Source organism: Ctenopharyngodon idella, chromosome 13 (assembly GCF_019924925.1).
Source record: "Ctenopharyngodon idella isolate HZGC_01 chromosome 13, HZGC01, whole genome shotgun sequence".
Lineage (NCBI taxonomy): Eukaryota > Metazoa > Chordata > Actinopteri > Cypriniformes > Xenocyprididae > Ctenopharyngodon > Ctenopharyngodon idella.
Genome location: NC_067232.1, coordinates 29716226 through 29735223, shown reverse-complemented (window position 1 = coordinate 29735223; position 18998 = coordinate 29716226). Strand labels below are relative to the sequence as shown.

Sequence of the window (18998 nt, the reverse complement as noted above, 5' to 3'; positions counted from 1 at the left end):
CCGTAACAAAACATCAAAAGCTCAGCTGAACAGCTAACAATTTATTAAAAACAGCTACAAAATGTAAAACAATGCTATACACATGTTAAGACATGCTAACAATATGATAAAACATACTAGCAACCTGTTAAAACATGCTAATTCATGTTAGCAAGATGCATATTTATGCTGAAAACATGCTAATTCATGTTAGCAAAATGCTAATTCATGCTAACAATTTGTTAAAAACGGCTAAAAAATGTAAAACAATTGCTAGACGCTGTAACGTTTGAGTTGTGTTTTGTTCTGTTTTGTTGTTCTGGTTTTGAGTTTGTTCTGAATATGTGTTTCTGTTCATTGTTTGAGCTCTAAGCTTTCTTGTCTTGTTAATTAGTCCTGTATTCCTCTGTTCTCCGCCTGTTGGTCTCTATGGTTACTGATTGAGTTAGTTATGTTCAGGTGTGTCTAGTTAATTGGTTCCTTTGTTTGTTAAGTGTATTTAAGCCCTGTGTTTGTTCAGTTCAGTTGTCAGTTCTCTGTTGCATATACGTTGTTGTTTTAGTTCTGTTCCTGCCTGTTTCTTGTCTGTTTTAGAGTTTATTTATTAGGGGTTCAAGCACGAAGTGCTGAAAACCTATTGTAATTGCTCAGATTTTTATTTTATTTCTTCTTCCCTAAAACTGATTGGGCAGCCCAAACCGTAAGGCCTAGAGACTTGAAACTTTGTCAAATGGTAGTAGTCTTGCTCGCTACTCATATACCCGGACTCATCCAAATCGGCCAATAGGTGGCACTACAGCGATCAGATACGCGAAATGGCTCATAACTCCTTGACTGTTTGTCCCGCCATTTTGAATTTTGTCCAAAACCTACTTTTGCGAACTAGTTCTAGGTTTTTCGCCCGATCGGAACCAAACCATTGCAGAAATGTTCTCTGGAGTCTGAATATCAAAAGTTATAAAAAAAAAAGTTGAAATTTTGTTTCACGGTCACTAAGGGGCAACAAAATGTACAATGGAGGCGGAGGCACTTTTACTAAAATGGCTATAACTCAAGAACGAAATGAGATATTTGCACCAAACTCGGGACAACGAAACTCAGTGGGCATGTTCGAGTCATGGGCCTAGAGGTCTGTAAGAATTTTGAAAGAAATCGGCCACAAGTTGGCGAGTTGGCAAGTTTTACGCCTCAGTAATCGTGGTGTTTCAAAGATCCATACAATATGCATATAATTGGATAGATCTCGTCATGCTTAACAACTTTGCCTCAAGAACCAATGCTGTCAATCAAATTGTTCATTAATTATTCGCAAATATGTGAAAATCCTACTTTTGCGAACTAGTCCTAGGTTTTTCGCCTGATCGGAACGAAACCAGTGTAGGACAATTCTCTGGACTCTCTAAATCAATAATTATCAAAAAAAAGTTGAACTTTACCCTTTGGGTTGCTATAACTGGGTTATTTAGAAAATGGGCATGGCTAAATATACCCAAAAGCCTATAAAGCCTAAACAAAAACTCAGAACTTCATGAAAATAGGTGAGCACATGCAGCATATGACTCTAAAGAAGCACGCCAATTTTTGTGTAGATCGGATTTGGATGTGGTCGACTTATTTTTGCGAATATCTTCGAAACCATTAGTTCGATCAAGACGAAACCACCGTAGGAAACACGGAACCTAAGCTGATTAACTATACATGTGAGCCCAAATGTCAAAATTTTGATAGGAAGTGGCAAAAAAATCCAATCAAAGATGTTCTTGGGTCATATTTTATGGTCTCATATATATATAAGTATCTGTAACTTCAAAACGAAATGAGATATTTTCACCAAAATTAACACACATATGTAGGGGCACACTCTGAGGACACCCAAAAAAAGTGTCTGACTGTACAGGGTGTCAAAAAACCTTTAAAAACCGTATTTTTCCTTACTAAATTGCCTCTATTGCCTGTAAATGGTCTTTTCCATCTATGATCTAAGTGTTTACATGCTTGCTAAATAAAATATAATACCTTTTTATGTGCTTAAAGGCCTTAAATGCTTGAACCCCGGTAAATGCTGCTTGCAGCTTTAATTAAAAGTACTGCTGCACTTAGATCTTGCATCCTCTTTGATTTCAACCACGTGTGACAGACGCATGTTAAAACATGCTAACAATATGATAAAGCATGCTAGGAAGCTTATAAAACTTTCGAACTTTCAGGCAAGGCCTTGTTGGAGTTGTGTAATATGTAATGTTTTTCATCGTGTTTAGTGAAATTTCAGTGTTCTGGAGAGTGAGGTGATGTGTTATTTTTACAGATGAAGGAGTTTGGCATCATCATTCATGACTGCAGCTGTCTGGCGTTGGACCTGCACCGGATATTCAGCCTGTACTGTCAACTGCAACATAAAGACTTTCTGCCCTCAATATGGTCCAAGAGACTATACGCACTGTATAACAGAGACAAGAACCTGACGCTGCTTCTGAATGACACTAAAGCAGAAGCATACATTTCTGTGAGTTGAGTTAGAGGTGTTTCAAATTTTCATTTCTAGTGGAAGGCAGAAAAAATCCCAGTACATGGAAATGATCCTTCATTTGATTAGCCTCACTGTAATGATGTTTTATCTGTTTGTTACTACAGGCACCCTGCAGTATAAATAGAGCGGAGAGAGACGGGTTAGAAAAGCAAGATTAATGATGTTTGTTTTCTGCACTGTTTATGGAAGAGAGATTTGCTATTATAGATTTACAGATACAGGTCTCCATTGATTAAAGGTTGCATTGCCTTTAATATCCTGTTTAATCAATGAAGTCCTCGAAGAAAATGAACAAGAAGTGTTTATCATCCACTGCAGCTTCTGCTACTGCTTCACTCTTGATCAAACACCTCACTGTGACGTGTGATATATTACAAAGGAGAGAATGATAAATCATAGCTGCTCTCCTGGTCATGAACTGAACACACTGTGAATAAAAACGGCAGTGTTCACGTGTTTGGTGGCGATTCTGTAACCTTGAGCTTTAGCCCAGTGTTGATCATAGTTTTCCTGAGCAGTTTAGAGATTTTTCTAACCTCACTGTACGTAAATAACTGCAAATATTAGGACTGAATAAAATCGACTACATTGGGTTACACCAATGAAGGAGGGAGAGGAGAAATAGATCCTTAAAACCGTAAATCATGACTGCATTTATGTTTGTTTTTTCCCCACCATCGTTTGTTGTGCTAGAGTTCTCCGGATGTTTTCTGCCCAAAACACCGGATGAAAGACACTGAGGCCATTAAAAGAGTCATTCAGGAGGCCGAGACATTTATCTACATCTCCATAACTGACTATTTACCGATGATGAACCGCAGCCAACCCAAGTGAGTCCTGTTAAACAATGGCTGACCAACACATCTACTATAATATAATGAAACATTTGTGACATAAATAAGTCACAGCTACTGAAAAAAACAGCTACTGTTGAATGAGCATGCAGGAAGAAGAAGCTTTTTTGGATCAGATTTAGTTCTGATGGGATCGTGTTTCATTTGTACCATCATTCATCGCAGTATGTTCTTTCACAGGTACTGGTCACTCATTGACAACATGCTCCGAGAAGCCTTGATTCTGAGCAGAAACATCAGAGTTCGTCTGTTAGTAAGCTGCGGGGAACAGACCGAGCCGCTGACGCTGAACTTCCTCTGGTCTCTGAAAGCACTGTGTATAGAGTCGCTCAACTGCTCACTGGAGGTGGTGAGTGCACATTCGTCACAGATTACCAATTATCATTGTTTTACATTATACACCAATCTTCAAACCTGATAGGTGGAGATTCTGTGCTGAGAGTGCTGATGTAACAGTCCAACAGCACTGGGACTTCACTGTTTGTTAGGGGTTGAACGACCTTAGATTTTTTGAAGTCGACTGTTATGTGATTAAAGTCGAGTTGATGTCGACTAATCGCTGATGATGTCGTTAATCAAAACACAAGAGATGGGAATGCTTTGCCACATGCCACAATTTGCAACTAGAGGCTAAAGCTTGTGAACAGACTTTGATGTTGGTTTAAGAAACTTAAAGGGTTAGTTCACCCAAAAATGAAATTTCTGTCATTAATTACTCTCCCTCATGTCGTTCCACACCTGTAAGACCTTCGTTCATCTTCAGAACACAAATTAAGATATTAAGATATTTATATTTTTTTATCCTCCATTGAAAGCAACGAAATCAACACTCTTAAGATCCAGAAAGGTACTAAAGACATTGTTAAAACAGTCATGTGACTGCAGTGGTTCAACCTTAATGTTATGAAGAGACGAGAATACTTTTTGTGAGCAAAAACAAAACAAAAATAACAACTTTGTTCAACAATCTCTTCTCTTTTATGTCATTCTTATACGTTGTTTACGTCCAGCGCTTCCAGGTTCTACATCAGAACGCCGACTCATTATTGGCCGGCTCCTGCGTCAGCGTCACACGCAGTCGTGCTGATCACATGATCAGCTTTGGCCAAAAATGAGTCGGCATTCTGACGTAGAACCTGGAAGCGCTGGACGTAAACAACGTATAAGAATGACACAGAAGAGAAGAGATTGTTGAATAAAGTCGTTATTTTTGTTTGTTTTTTTGAGCACAAAAAGTATTCTCATCTCTTCATAACATTAAGGTTGAACCACTGCAGTCACATGACTGTTTTAACAATGTCTTTAGTTCCTTTCTGGACCTTGAAAGTGTTGATTATATTGCTGTCTATGGACGAGTCATATACCTCTCGGATTTCAATAAAAAATATCTTAATTTGTGTTCTGAAGATGAACGAAGTTCTTACGGGTGTGGAACGACATGAGGGGGAGTAATTAATGACTGAAATTTCATTTTTAGGTGAACTAACCCTTTAAACCGAGACAAAATGCTGCCCACAAGGCTATTGATCCTATAACAACTAATTTTTATCAGATATTTTGTCTTTGTGTTGTTATATGTCTTATAGTTTTCTGCTTGTTTTAAATCACAGATAAGAGATTTACAATGACTCATTCTGCAGGTTACATCATCTTGCCAGTAGGTGGCGACAAGTGTCTTTATGATTGACTCATTAAATCAAACAATTCATTCATAATGCTGATTCATTCAGGAACTAAACAAGAACTAGAGGGATGGATCACCACTGACCACTGGGGTGCGTCTCAATTGGTTAATTAAACGTCCGTTAAGGGAACATCATGAGCATCGATGCACCCTGGTTTTCACAGTGCATTGTGGGACATTTTAGGGAGCGAATGTTTCAGTGCACTGGTAGGATTTTGCGATCAGTGAATGATTGACTACTGACGTCTGACTAGAGAGCTGATTGAGACGCACCCTAAGATATAAAGGTGCAGCAGGCAAAGGAAGTTTATTTGAACAGAATTTGCTACCATCCATTTTGTCATGAACTGTATGGCCAGATAAAACATTCATCAAATAATCTAATACAAAGATCATACTGAATTATCAAGTGTTGTTTCATAAGCAATAAACGTCTGCTATGGCAGGACTCCTGTCACTCATACTGAAAACACATGTACTGTGTTGTTGTTCTTGTAGAAGTTCTTCATTCCCCGGGAGCAGAGCGATGGACGTCTCTACAGAATCAACCACAGCAGATTCATGGTAACAGACAGCTCTGTGTATCTAGGTGAGAACATGTGATAATGTCATATTCACTGAATTGAGAATAGGGGGAAAGAGGTGTTTAACACTTCTTCTTCTAACCCATGTTTCTGGGCTCTTAGGGAATTCAAACTGGGTGGGCAACGAGTTTGTCTTCAACGCGGGTGTTGGTGTGGTGATCAGACAGCCTCTGCAGGAGAACAACACCGCCTCTGTAGTTGAACGGATGAAAGCTGTCTTCGAAAGAGACTGGCATTCCCACTACACTAAAACTCTAGATCCAAACAACATCCCAGCATGCAGCATGCATACAGTCAAAGAAAACATCCGTGTTTGAAAATGACATGCAAAATATATATGTTGCAATGTATATTTGTTGGCTGTTTCTTTTCCTTTGTACCATGCACTTTGAGTTCGACAAAGCAAGGCATTTCATGCTATCAGAACAGTTTTTGTATGGTAATATCTATTTCACTGTACTGTTTGGCCATTTTTTCCACCTTGTATGAAGATGCGTTTTAGCGATGCGATCACAAGTGTCCTGATCAGACTCACAGCTGCTATCTGTCCTTCTCATTGGCCTCTTTCCTCCGTCACTTGGAAGACGTGTGACGTGGGTTTGTCCGTTAGATTGTATTTAATCATCTTAATACCAGGTGGAAACAGGGCCTTTGTGTTGAGATGTTTGTCTCTGAGTAAGTGTTGAGACTTTTACTCTGAAAACTGTTTCTACCTTTAACTATTAAAAATGTTTTATCAATTTGACTATCACTTTGTAGCATAAAAATCTACTATGCATTATAGTATAGTGTATTTGAAAGTAGTGTATTTGAAATATTACATTTTTAAAGGCAGGTTTACAAAATCTTTCTACAGATTTTCATATCCCATCTTGTTTTTTAGCTGATTCAGAGTTTATGCAAGATCAATTTAAAGTCAAATATTATCAAAGCTTTATCATAATTTTCACATGCATGTTGATTTAATGCATGTTGAAACATATGCTGGTAAATTGGCAGTTGATTTATTTGCACTTTGTATTTTAAGAACATCATGACTGTACTTCAGTGAACATGTATTTTCTTGTATATTTTGTGTTAGAAACAATAAAAGGAAATATTATATTAAAAATGCTTTTTCAATTTTTGAAATGTACAGTATTATGTTTACAGCAATAACTGTTCTAAGGCCTTTATTTATATCTTTTGCTTCAGTGTGTCAGTAGGAGATTTAAAGAGTTCCAAACATTATTTTTTGCATATATTGAAGTTTCAGTATTAACAAATAGTAAAGGCCCATTACTCACAGCAGAACTTATTTTTTGTTCTTTGAAAAGGCATAAAAAAAGATCGAAATGCATTCATGTCTACTGTAAGGAAGTGTGTTCATGATTTCACTCACGTCTGACCTCGACCGACTGAACAGAAGAAATGAACCAGAGAAGATTTACACCTCAAAGAAGGCGGAGCCTCAGATTTACACCTCAAAGAAGGCGGAGCCTCAGATTTACACCTGATCAAAGTTGCCTGTGTTAGTCTGGATAAAGCATTTTATTTATTTTTTAAATAACATTTTCATGGTTGAGTGGAATATTTTAATTCATAGAAATTCAAGATTTCATAGAAATCTAATTTAAGAAACAGCTCGATGTGACGTGCAGCAGGATCCAGATGTGGATGCGTGTTTATTTTTATAAACAATAATAAAATTGAACAAAGGAAAGAATGTAAACTGAGTGCTAAAACACTCGCCCATGAAGACTCATCAGTTCTGCATGAATCATATAAATTACATATTTCACATTGAATATTTTTGTGTTTTTTGCAATGCAAGTTGCATTCAGAATCCATTTGGCTCGACAACAAAAACATGCCGCCATGATGCTTCTGGACATTAAACGATTGTGATGAAACAGGTTACTTTATTTTTTAAAGTTATTTGGTAGATTTTTCATTTCCACCTCTTTCCCACTCGTTCTGGTTCTGATGAACACTCTGTAGGACAGGGTTTGGAGGGAATGTGACCAGTGGACACTGGATTTTCCAAGGATAGAAGTGTTTCTGGGACTTGTAGAGCTCATTTGTCACAGGGCTCAGATGTTGCCATTGCTCTTGTAGAAGATCTGAGCTGCGTTATGCAAGTGTTATACACCTCAAAAATAAAAATAAAAACTATTATACTACTTACTATATTCTGCACCACTGTTAGAGAGACCTGAATGATGTCATTTCTGGTAAATGATGTCACATATGGGTAGAGTCTAAATTATCATAGGCGGAGAACGGTTGGAGTGACGGGGTTGAGTTCAGACTGAGAGATTACTTTATAATCTGTTTTTTTATCAAATATCTTGCTTTTTTTAGAAAAATATTTTTCACAAGAAAGTACCACAAATTTTATCGACACTGTGCACATTTTGTTAAATATTTTCTAAGTTCAAATTCAGTGAAGTGCTTCAGGGACATGACAAAATGCTTAGTGTACCATGGAAATCAGACATTATTTTATGATAAAAAAAAAAAATGTAAATGCAATAATTATTTTTACTCATTATAATGGACAAACCAAAGTATTGTGAAAAGCTTTAACACTTCATTCTGGTGAAACACCACTTTAAATAAAGTCTGGGGCACTGAAATATTACCGAATCCCAGGAATTTATAGGTCCAGTTGAAGTTTCCTCGCGCTCCAGCTCCGGAGGCGGCGGTATGCAGATACATAAGCTGGCTCGCAAGCCGCCGAAGAAGGAGAAGAAGTTGTGACGCCCGCAGTGACGCCATCGGTTGCTATGGTCGCAGATTATGTTGCACATCACATCCGGGGTGCTCGCGTTTGTTTTTAACACAGTCTCTTCACAGGAGCGCTCTAATGTGTCCATCATGTCTCGGGTGATGTGAGCGCGAGCGCGGATCATGGCGGATGACAGCGAGTGGGTGCTGGAGAGCATCGCGGGGTACCTGAGCAGCCCGGACTGGCTCATCCCACTGGCCGAATTCATGGAGAACAAATGCTCAGGTGTGAAAACACTGTCACGAGTCTCCGCTATAACGCAACAGCACTTGCATAACGCATGTGAATGTCCTGTTTGCTGTGTTTTCAGTGTTCGATGATGAGGACGAGAATAAGCTGACCTACACAGAGATCCATCAGCAGTACAAGCAGCTGGTGAGAGCGGCTCAGACGCGCGTTAAATGCCGCAGCGTCATCCATCGAACGCATTGAGTGACGCTGCTGTGATTGATTGACAGGTGGAGCGGCTGCTGGAGAACTACATGCAGGAGGTGGGAATCAGTGAGCAGCAGTTTCTGCACGCCTGCTCGTCTTTCAGCAGCTCTAAAACTCTGCAGGTAAATCACATCTCTGGATTACTGGCGTTATAATGCGGCTCAGACGCGCCGTAGATTATTTATTGCGCCTTCACTGATTGTTTCAGTGACATCTTTCTCTCTTCTGACCATCATAATCAATCTCTTGGTATTTTATAAAGTCATAGAAACACTGTTGGGGTTTTTCTTTTGCTATTGGAGCAAATGGAAAAGCAAAAATGGTGTTTGTTGTATTTTCCATTCATCACTATAGGAGTTTACACAACTATAACATCATCTGCTTCTGAAGGGTCCGTAGCTCTTGTTTCGGCTCGTTCTCGAGGCCTGTATTCAGGGTTGAATCATTGATTATGGTCTTTATGCACTTTCATAACGCTTTATTTCTGTTGTTTAGTATGAAAGCGTCAGCCTGAGCCAGCAGCGTTTGGACTGAGAGATCTTCAGAGAGAGTCAGAGTCACTGTGACACATGCAGGTTAAGGCAGTTGATGGAGATTAGATAACTGGGTTAGTGAGACTGACCTGGACTAGATGACAGACCTAGAAACTGAAGACGCAGTCAGTCCAGCTGCAGTATTAAATGCAAATATACGCAGTAAAGAAGATTTTGAACAGGTTCACAGCGGAGCTGAACTTTCACCCTTGAACTGAATTGAGCTGAATAATGTTTTTCAGAGCTGCTTTACCTCAGAATTTGCCTTATATTTTATTGAGTTTGCATCATTGATTCTGTTATTTTTCCTGTTTATTAGTGTGAAGCTGATTTGAAACAATCTGTATTAGAAATAAAGCTGGCTTGACATTTACACTTTACCAAACATTATTTCACCATTTTCATTTTAAGGTTACATCTCTTAGCCTCAGCACCAAATACCCTTTTTAAAATTGAGATTTAAAGGATTAGTTCACTTCAGAATTAAAATTTCCTGATAATTTACTCACCTCCATGTTATCCAAGATGTTCATGTCTTTCTTTCTTCAGTGGATATAGTGGACTTCACTGGGGTTCAACGGGTTGAAGGTCCAAATGTCAGTTTCAGTGCAGCTTCAAAGAGCTCTACATGATCCCAGACGAGGAATAAGAGTCTTATCTAGAGAAACCATCGGCCATTTTCTAAAAAAAAAAAAAAAAAAATTATATACTTTTTAACCACAAATGCTCGTCTTGCACTAGCTCTGCGATGCTCAACGCATTACGTAATCATGTTGGAAAGGTCACGTGTGACGTAGGCGGAAGTACCGCGGTAGGGCGAAAAACTCCATCTCATTTTCTCCTGCAACTTCAAAATCATCTGCCATCGTTGTTTTACCTTTTTTTTCACATTGTCTTTGCCCGTTCGCTTTGTAAACACTGGATCGGTACTTCCGACCTATGTCACGCGTGACCTTTCCGTGATTATGTAATGTGTGGAGCATCACAGAGCAGTGCAAGACGAGCATTTGTGGTTAAAAAATATATAATTTTATTTTTTTTTATTTTTTTTATTTTTTTAGAAAGTGGCCGATGGTTTCTCTAGATAAGACCCTTATTCCTCGTCTGGGATCATGTAGAGCTCTTTGAAGCTGCACTGAAACTGACATTTGGACCTTCAACCCGTTGAACCCCAGTGAAGTCCACTATATGGAGAAAAATCCTGGAATGTTTTCCTCAAAAACCTTCATTTCTTTTCAACTGAAGAAAGAAAGACATAATTTACTCACCCCCATGTCATCCAAGATGTTTATCAGGAAATTTCAATTCTGAAGTGAACTAATCCTTTAATTTGTGATTTATTTAATGATGTGTTATAGTGGGTATTTTCTGTTTTTGATGAAGTTTGTAAGCATTAAACATGTTTCTTTTGAAACATGTATTTGTCAGGAATGTTATTTTTGATTTCTCAGATCAGACAATTTTTACCTTCCTTTTGCAGTTCATATTGTCGTGAATAATTCTTGAGCTATGAGGAAACTGTACTAGAACTGGACGCTCGTTGATACAGTGGGAAGTTCACACAGTTTTGTGGAAGATCAGGCTTATTGTCTGGTTTAGTTGACTGAACGTTATGTACTGACAGTGATGCGTTTCCCTTTATACAGCATGCAGAGGTTAGTCCTTCATTCACGTGTATGTGGATTTCTGTTCTGTTCGGCTCCTGTAATGTCAGTGACATGATGGCGTACTGCGTTTTCTTCTTCAAACAGGCTGTTTTCCAGCCAGTTCTTGCTACAGATGATTTTCAGATGTTCCGCTCTCTGATGGTCCAGAAGAACATGGAGCTTCAGCTGCAGGCTCTGCATGTCATCAAGGAGAGGAACGGTACTTACACCACAAACCTGTGTCGAGCACATAGAAAACACATTCAGGTGTTCACATGAGAATGTGTTTGTTTTTAGGGCTGTCAAAGCATATCTAATGCATCATATCTAAACTCATAATTGCAAGATTATAAACTCAAAAAAGTTAGTATTGCAAGATATAAACTCATAATTGAGAAAAAAAGTCAAAATTGGGAGAAAAACGTCAGAATTGCAGGATATACACTCGTATTTGCGAGGAAAAAGTCTGAATTGTGAGATATAATCTCAGAGTTGAGAAAGTCAGAATCAACATTTTACTATATATTCACATAGAAAACAGCTGTTTTACATTGGAATAATATTTCACAACATTACTGTATTTTTGATCAAATAAACAGCCTTGAGCAGAAGAGACTCTTTCAGAAACATTACAAATCATAACTTTTCCAAACATTTAAGCGTGTGTGTGTGTGTTTCAGGCGGGCTGCCCGAGTGTCTGACCGACGGTGTGGACGTCATGAATGAACTCGAGCAGCAGGAAATGAAGATTCTTCAGGAGGTTCTCAGGTAAGTTCACCTCATTAGTGATGTCTCATTAGTCACCTCATCAGACCAGCAGGTTATGTAATAATGAGAGCAGATATGACACGCATCCGTTCATAAACACGGCCATTCCCTCATTAACTTTGATCAAACATGTTCCAGGACTGCCGTGTTGAAAATCTTTAAAATGGCTGTTTTGAAAGTTATTGCACAATAAAGAGTGGAGGCATCATTTACAGCACACATGTGACGCATCCCAGATAAAGCGTCCTCACCGCGAGGTTACTTCAGCTGCAGTAAAGGGATTGATAGTGCTGTCAGAAAGCCAAGTGTATAAAGCCACGGAGAGACCACTGACGTTAAGAGGCTTAACGTTTCACTAATAGAGTCCCACCGAAAAAGAACGGCTCGATATACTTAGTCTGCAGCGTTTCTGTCCCAGTGCCTGACTGCCGCTCCGAACGCCAGCGCGGGTCAGTCCCGGAGATTCTGCTTCTATTAATTAAGATGCTGACCTTAATGAATGCCATTAAGAGATCAGGGTTAGCTCACAGATCACAGCGCTCCGCACACAAACCTGCGTTCACAAGCTCATGCTGTCATAAACTATTTGAATGTGACATGAAATGAGCAGAAATGTGCTGAAGTCTGTGCCGGGGCCTTTCAAACTGGGTCTGTGGAAAAGCTTGGAGAAGAACTAATAAATAAGGTTCAGGTGTTGTGATGTATTATTCCTGCAGGAGGTCGAAGGAGGAGTATGATCTGGAGATGATGGCTCACCGGACACAGGAGAAAGAGGAGCCGGCCTCCACGTCCAGCAGTCTGTCGGACACTCCTCCGGGAAACACGTGTGAGCCTCAGACGGCCTGTGACTCCGGGACACGGAAAACCAACGCAGTACGTGACAGTCACTGTGACTCTGACATCATTCATATATGAGGGATCTTATCTCACTGTAACATTGTGTATTACCATAAAGTTATTTTTTGCTGGAAATAAGTAGTAAGTAAAATTTATTTTAGAACTGAATATATGATCTAAGTAAATGAAGCCATGTTGCACAGCTTACAATCGAACAGGAACAGAAGCAGGTCAGCGCTGCGTTTTTAGAACGCCGTGTCATGATGTGCGAGACGCTGCAAAAGACACAAGACGTGAGTGCAAAGGTCATTCACGTCCATCTAGCGCATGATTACATAGAAAAATGGAAAAGTAGCGCAAAGGAATGGAAAATGTATTAATATTATTTATTAATAAATTATCTTATTAATATTGTGACTTAGTCATAATTTCGACGACTTCTTATCTCATAATTTTGACTTTTTAACCTCATTATTATGACTTGGTATCTCATAATTATGAGTTTTTTAAAAAAAAATTTTTTCTCTCATGTGGTGGAAATGTGCTTCTATAGTGATGTGATCAAGCACGAGCTGTAGTTTAATTTCTGCTCTTGCGTTCTGGAGGAGAGGGAAGGTGACGCGGCTGTAGAAGTGAATCATGGCTGAATTGACCCTTTAACAGCAGGAGAAACAGATCTCAGACACGGACTAATGCTGCTTCTGCTGAACGCTCATTCTCAACGCTCTTTCTGCCGTCCACAGACCAACGGCGTGACAGAAGCTACAGAGCTGAAGTTAAAGCAGTCTGAGTCTGCAGCCGTCAAGAGTTCAGCCACAGCGTCATGTGAGTCTGTTCCCATCAGCACTCGCTCTCACTGCAGCCAATCAGAGAATATCACTGCTGTTTTCACTCACGTGGAGTTAGTGTCTGTGAGGATCAGTGTTGTGTGTGTTTCACAGGTAAAGGTAAAGCCCTTCCTGCTGTGAGGGCACCGGTCAAGGGTTCAGTGTCTGCCAATCACACGAGTCCAGAGAGACCGAGAGACGACGACACACAGAGAGACTCCAAACCGCTCGCGGTGAGACCCACACATCACCAGCTCATTCACACTGTCCTAACCAGCCGCAGCGTGTGATAAAACGGATCTTTTCCATGCTAGTCCGTGTTTTTGTTGTCCTAAATATGCGCGACGCGTGATGATTCTGTTTTAGAGTTTCTATTTCTGCGACATTGATCACTGCTGGAACAACAACATACAAAACATGACCAGTATAATCTCGGTTACTGTTTGTGCTTTATTTAATGTTAAAAGTGTCTAATGTGAGTTTGAATATGATTTAACATCTTGAAAATAAACTAAACAAGAACATTCAAAATGTGAACAAACAATTCTATGACAGTACGATTGCAGAGAGACTCCGCCCACACACTCTTCTGATTGGCCGTGATTTTTGATTGATTTTGCCAAGCCTCATGGTAGTGTCCTGTCTGAACAGTGTTAGTCTGTGTGTGTGTGTGTGTGTGTGTGTGTGTGTGTGTAGGATGAGGAGGCGTTACATCAGCGCTCTGAGTATCTGAAGCAGCAGAGAGACAAACTCCAGGCCCTGAAGAGAGATCAGACCCTGAAGAGCCCCGCTGACGCTCCTCCTGCGGCCCCGGAGCCCAGAGCCTCCTCACAGGTGCTCACACACTCACCTCCATCACACGCCGCTTCAGTGCTGTCAGTATAAACACACACCAGCAGAGTCACACTTCCTGAATGTAACACCTGAAATTCAAATACCTGATTTTTTTGGGAGTTTAGTCCCCGTGGACAATAATTTTTTTCTAAAATGCTGATTTCAGGATTGATATAGAGCTTTTATGATTTCAGCTTTTAGCAGTTAATCTCACCTAATTAATAACAGACATCTGGATGTAATTTCTCTGCTGGTTTTTGATGTTCCTCCATTTAAATGCTCCGTTTCTCCCTTCTTTTCCATATTCCAGGAAATCTCTCTTGAGGAGAAGAAGAAGTTGCAGAAACGAAAACACCTGGCAGAGAAACTCAAAGAGGAAGTCATCAAGAAATAAAACTCAAAACGGACTGTAAAGACGCGGATCACTTTTGTATATTATTTCATTTATATTTTTTTATGTACCTGTAGCTCTGTTAGATGTGATCTCACAGTACTTTATATGAACAGACGTGTGACGTCACTGAATCTGGCATGATCTGTTTATTACTGCTGATGTTTAAGTCTTTACTTGCTGAAATATTGTTATGCATCATGGGAACACTCACATACTCTTAAGCATATGCTCATATTTCACTGTTATTTCATGATCTGTGGACAGATGTTTATGAAATGACCCAATAAAGTATCATTTTTAGTCATTAGAGAGAGGTTTTTTGTTTTTTTCAATTAAGTACATATTCTGCTATTTGAGTTTGTTACAGGCATTATATCACATTTTCACATTATGACAGGGACAATAACATCTGTCCAGCCTCACCGCGGTGATAAAGGTCATAATGCAGTCCAGAAACACATGTTGATGTCAGGTGTAAAAGGGCCCAAATTATCTTATATATTCCTTTTTTTTTTTTTTTTTTTTTTTTTTTTTGTATCTACAAATTTTCACAGAAGTTTCTTTTAGTTAGAAATCAATTATTGAGCCAGTATAAAAACCCTTCATTGATGATTCATATTCAGAGCTGTCAGAATTAATTTAATTTGGCGCAGAATTTCAGGCTTCTCTCATTTGAGTTTGTGATGTCCATAAGCAGAAAAGATACGCTGTGAGGCGCACAGCAGATTCGCTGTGATGAAAGTTTTTCAGTCAGTGTGAATATAGTCAGATCCGCCGTGGTTTAGTGACCACAGGCCACAACCATCATGACTGAAGAGCAGTGCTTAATCACTGACGTGAAAATGTTCCTTCACGAGTTACTTTGTTTCAAGCACTGATGGGCTGTTGCTTTGCACATAGAAGAAGGTGACGGTGGAGAAGCACAAATGGGTGGAGAAGAATTCAGAAGCAACCTGTAAAGTTTGAAGGCGTGTAATGATGACAGCTCTATGCTGCCCTCTACAGGTCACAGATCATCTTCTGCTCGATCTTCTTCACAGTCAAACACTGAACAGAAACGCTCCTGACCTGGGGTGCGTTTCCCAAAGCGAACTATGGTCGCAAGTTCCATCGTTACCAATAGAGTTCAATGGGACTTACGACCATGGTTGGCTAACGATGCTTTCGGGAAACGCACCCCTGGACGTTTCTCACAAGACCTGATGTAGCCCCGCCCCTTTTCAGCGCCGCGCTCGTTGTCTTTTGTCTTCCGGTTTGTATTTCCACAGCGAACTTACGTATTTATGAATGAACTGCTCGTTTTAAAATCTTCCCGGTCGACTTACATTTGTTAAGACATCTGCTTTAAACATTACAATGCTCATGATAACTTTCATTAACTTTACAACAAGTAAATCCACTTCACCAGCTAATTATTTGACAGTAATGCCATAGAAATATACAGAGCTACCGCGAAAACGGAAGTTCAAAGACAATATTATAAAGATGGCGGCGCGCTTGTTTCTTTGGCGCATAAGGTCTTTGCTGATCACATGTTCCTGGTTTTGATTCTTGCTTTGTTTTTGGATTATCTGCCTGGATTTTATTAAAGCTCTTTACCTGCAATTACAGTATCAATAAATTAGAATTTGTACTAATATACAGGGGTTAAATTGGGATTTGTTGGGGGGGGGGGGGGGGAGAGCAAAACTCTCTGAGGTCTTTTAAAGAGTCTGTGCTGTGACCTTTCGATCATTTTGGAAACCCAGCCTTTAGTTGATCCTGGTAAGTGCTCATTGTCAGGCTTTCTTTTTCCATGAGGGGGTTTGACATCACGATGGATTTGTTTCCAGGTGGACCGCTAAAGAACGCGAAACACACGTCTCACGGAAATCCTGGAGAATTCAACCAATCAGATGACGACCTTGAAACCCATTTTGTGTGCCATATGTATCAGACGGGAAACCCGGGACCCCTCGACGCGACGTGGCGCCGCCCTCCCCCCCACCGGGTGACCTTCCTCCGCGGCAGCCGGTGGGGGGGAGGGCGGCGCCACGTCGCGTCGAGGGGTCCCGGGTTTCGGCACCAATGTAACACAGTTCGTAAGATGTGGGAAGAAGGAGGCGGGAACCGGCGAACATTCAAACAATAAACTTTAATAAACTAAACAAAGAACAAAACGAAAGTAATGCCGGCAGACCCTCGCGGACGTCTGCCGGCCACACAAACATAATACAACAAAATAAAGTCCAGGCCTGGTCCTCTCTCGTCCTTTACTGTCGTCGCTCCTCCTTTTATGCTTCCGGAGCTCCTCCGTGAGAGACTCAAGGCCGGTGCGCCTCACAGGTGGAGCTCGTCAACTCTCGCGTCACCGGCCTCACGCCGTTCCCTCACGGCTCTCGCCCGCCCTGCTCGTCACAGATGCGTTTAAAAGTTAACGGATCTTTATAAAAGTTCACATTGTTGTTGCAGATGTAATATAACACAGATAACTTTAAATAAATATTTTTTATCAGGTTAAATGTTGATTATTAGTAGCTCAATCCCCTTTATCTAAACCTCTCTACTTAAACATCAGTTGCGCACGTTTGTAGTTTTTTTAAACACTTTTTACTAGTGTTTGTAGTTCTGAACTGAATCCTCCTCCAAAGCGCAGTGGGTCATGGGTAATATTAGCCGTTAGAGTGTGCACAGATCCACACTTGGAAAATCTAGCAGAAATAGTTGACCATCCAGGGACTTCTGGCATAATCTTTTCGATATAGTATGCTTTCGATATAGTATGCTCACTCGGATGTATAAAATGGGTATTTATTTATATTTTTGCTCAGTTTATGTAAAATAAATGATTATATGTCTGTACATTATAAACTTATTTTAAACAGTGCAAATACATAATTATTTGTATATAGCTTTATTTGTTTGTGTAAGAACACATTTGTTTTATACAGTTGTCTTCTGTCTGTCTGCTGCTTTAAACATGCTTTACACCTCATCTATTGATTTCACTATTGATCTACTTGCCTTATTCATTTTCACTAGATTGCGTTTTCTAGCAAATTTGCAGCGTAAAATGGAACGTAATACTGCATTCATAATTTATGGATTCAGAAGATGGTTTTTCGCATGTTGAAGAGGTTTAACTGCACTATACATACAAGTTCATTCAACCAGTCACATCAAGGAAAGTCGTCTGATCAAGCAAAAGTGTGAAAACACGGGCAAAAAGATAAATTAAACAGAAATATATTGCATGGATGTAAAGCATTTGTGTAGGAGAACACAGAGCAGGGCATCTGTCCACAACATCTGTCCCATGTGTGAATGTGTGTGACAGTCAGTCCTGACAAAGTGTGTGGATGTAAATCCAATGTTAAAAGTAGTAACATAAAAAAAAAAAATGTTAGACGAACATCTAATGAAACGTTTCAGGAAAAATGTTTCAAGAACGATGTATAAATAATGTTTTTGTGCTTTTTGAGAACATTAAAGACCAGATATCACTGAATGAACGTTCTATTAATGTTACTGGAAGAATGTTTGTTCATGACTTTGAGAGAACCTTGGCAGAACGTTCCCTGTCAGCTGGTGTCTGCAGGAATTATTAATGTAGTCGAGGGTTTTACAGTCACTGAAGCTGTTGTTTTTTTCTTGGCAGACATTGGAGATCATATTCGGACAGATAAGCACAAGAAGCGGGAAGTCGCTTCAGTTCTGCTGTTCTAGTGAAAACAATGTAAACAAATGTTGCTTCTTGTGCTGATTTTTTATCTCACACCTCAAAACTGTACTGTATAGCCTCAGAACTGTAATTACTGTACGTCTTAGTCATGTTTATTTACATAGAGCTTTATACAAGATAGATTGTTTTCTATGCAGCTTTACCCATGTTGATCATATTTGGGCGTCCGTGGCATCTGAAAGAGTTAAAAGCCCTGATCTAGAAGATTGATCTTCCTTTAATAATAAGACCATCATGCACAGTTAAAATCCTGAGAGACCTGATTTGTAAGTGTCCATACAGTGAAACAGGAGAGTGATAGAGACAGTGTATAGGTTTTTATATTTCCATCTTTATCAAATGATATGTAATGCAAGTCCTTGTCAAGGTTATCACTGTAACCTATGTGAGAGAATAATGTCAAGACCTAATATAAAGTAGGCCTATTTAAAACACATTTAACTTTATGAGCTTTTGATGTGATTTGGTCTTAAGAAACAGTATTTTAATATTTTCTTGTTATTGTAACGTAAATGATATATTTTCCTTTTCCTGACCCTTATATTTTCCTTTTTTTAGTGAAATACATACGTGTGAGGAGTCGGGGACCGCGATTCAGAAAATCA

At 39.6% G+C, this 18998-nt stretch overlaps 2 protein-coding genes and 1 long non-coding RNA gene across 4 annotated transcripts in view; 2 read left to right on the top strand and 1 right to left on the bottom strand.

The window, feature by feature from the left end:
- The window catches only part of LOC127524511 (inactive phospholipase D5), a 29680-nt gene extending 22984 nt beyond the window's left edge, over positions 1 to 6696 (top strand). For both annotated transcript variants that reach the window (XM_051916053.1, XM_051916054.1), the window contains 5 exons: positions 2285 to 2482; positions 3200 to 3336; positions 3541 to 3709; positions 5543 to 5633; positions 5731 to 6696. In XM_051916053.1, coding sequence (XP_051772013.1) covers positions 2285 to 2482; positions 3200 to 3336; positions 3541 to 3709; positions 5543 to 5633; positions 5731 to 5945 — 810 coding nt within the window. In that variant the 3' untranslated portion in view covers positions 5946 to 6696. The remainder of the gene's footprint in view (positions 1 to 2284; positions 2483 to 3199; positions 3337 to 3540; positions 3710 to 5542; positions 5634 to 5730) is intronic.
- Positions 6697 to 7139: 443 nt separating this feature from the next.
- LOC127524528 (uncharacterized) lies at positions 7140 to 8384 on the bottom strand. Its single transcript, XR_007933076.1, has 2 exons — positions 8253 to 8384; positions 7140 to 7759 (listed from the first exon to the last, which is right to left on the bottom strand). It is a non-coding gene; the product is annotated as an uncharacterized LOC127524528 (long non-coding RNA).
- cfap36 (cilia and flagella associated protein 36) lies at positions 8378 to 14981 on the top strand. The gene is made up of 10 exons (XM_051916059.1): positions 8378 to 8623; positions 8709 to 8773; positions 8857 to 8955; positions 11118 to 11232; positions 11693 to 11780; positions 12497 to 12653; positions 13361 to 13442; positions 13559 to 13677; positions 14141 to 14278; positions 14589 to 14981. The coding sequence occupies exons 1-10, from the start codon at positions 8521 to 8523 to the stop codon at positions 14670 to 14672; spliced, it is 1050 nt and encodes a 349-aa protein (XP_051772019.1). The 5' UTR covers positions 8378 to 8520; the 3' UTR covers positions 14673 to 14981.
- The last annotated feature ends 4017 nt before the right edge of the window (positions 14982 to 18998 follow it).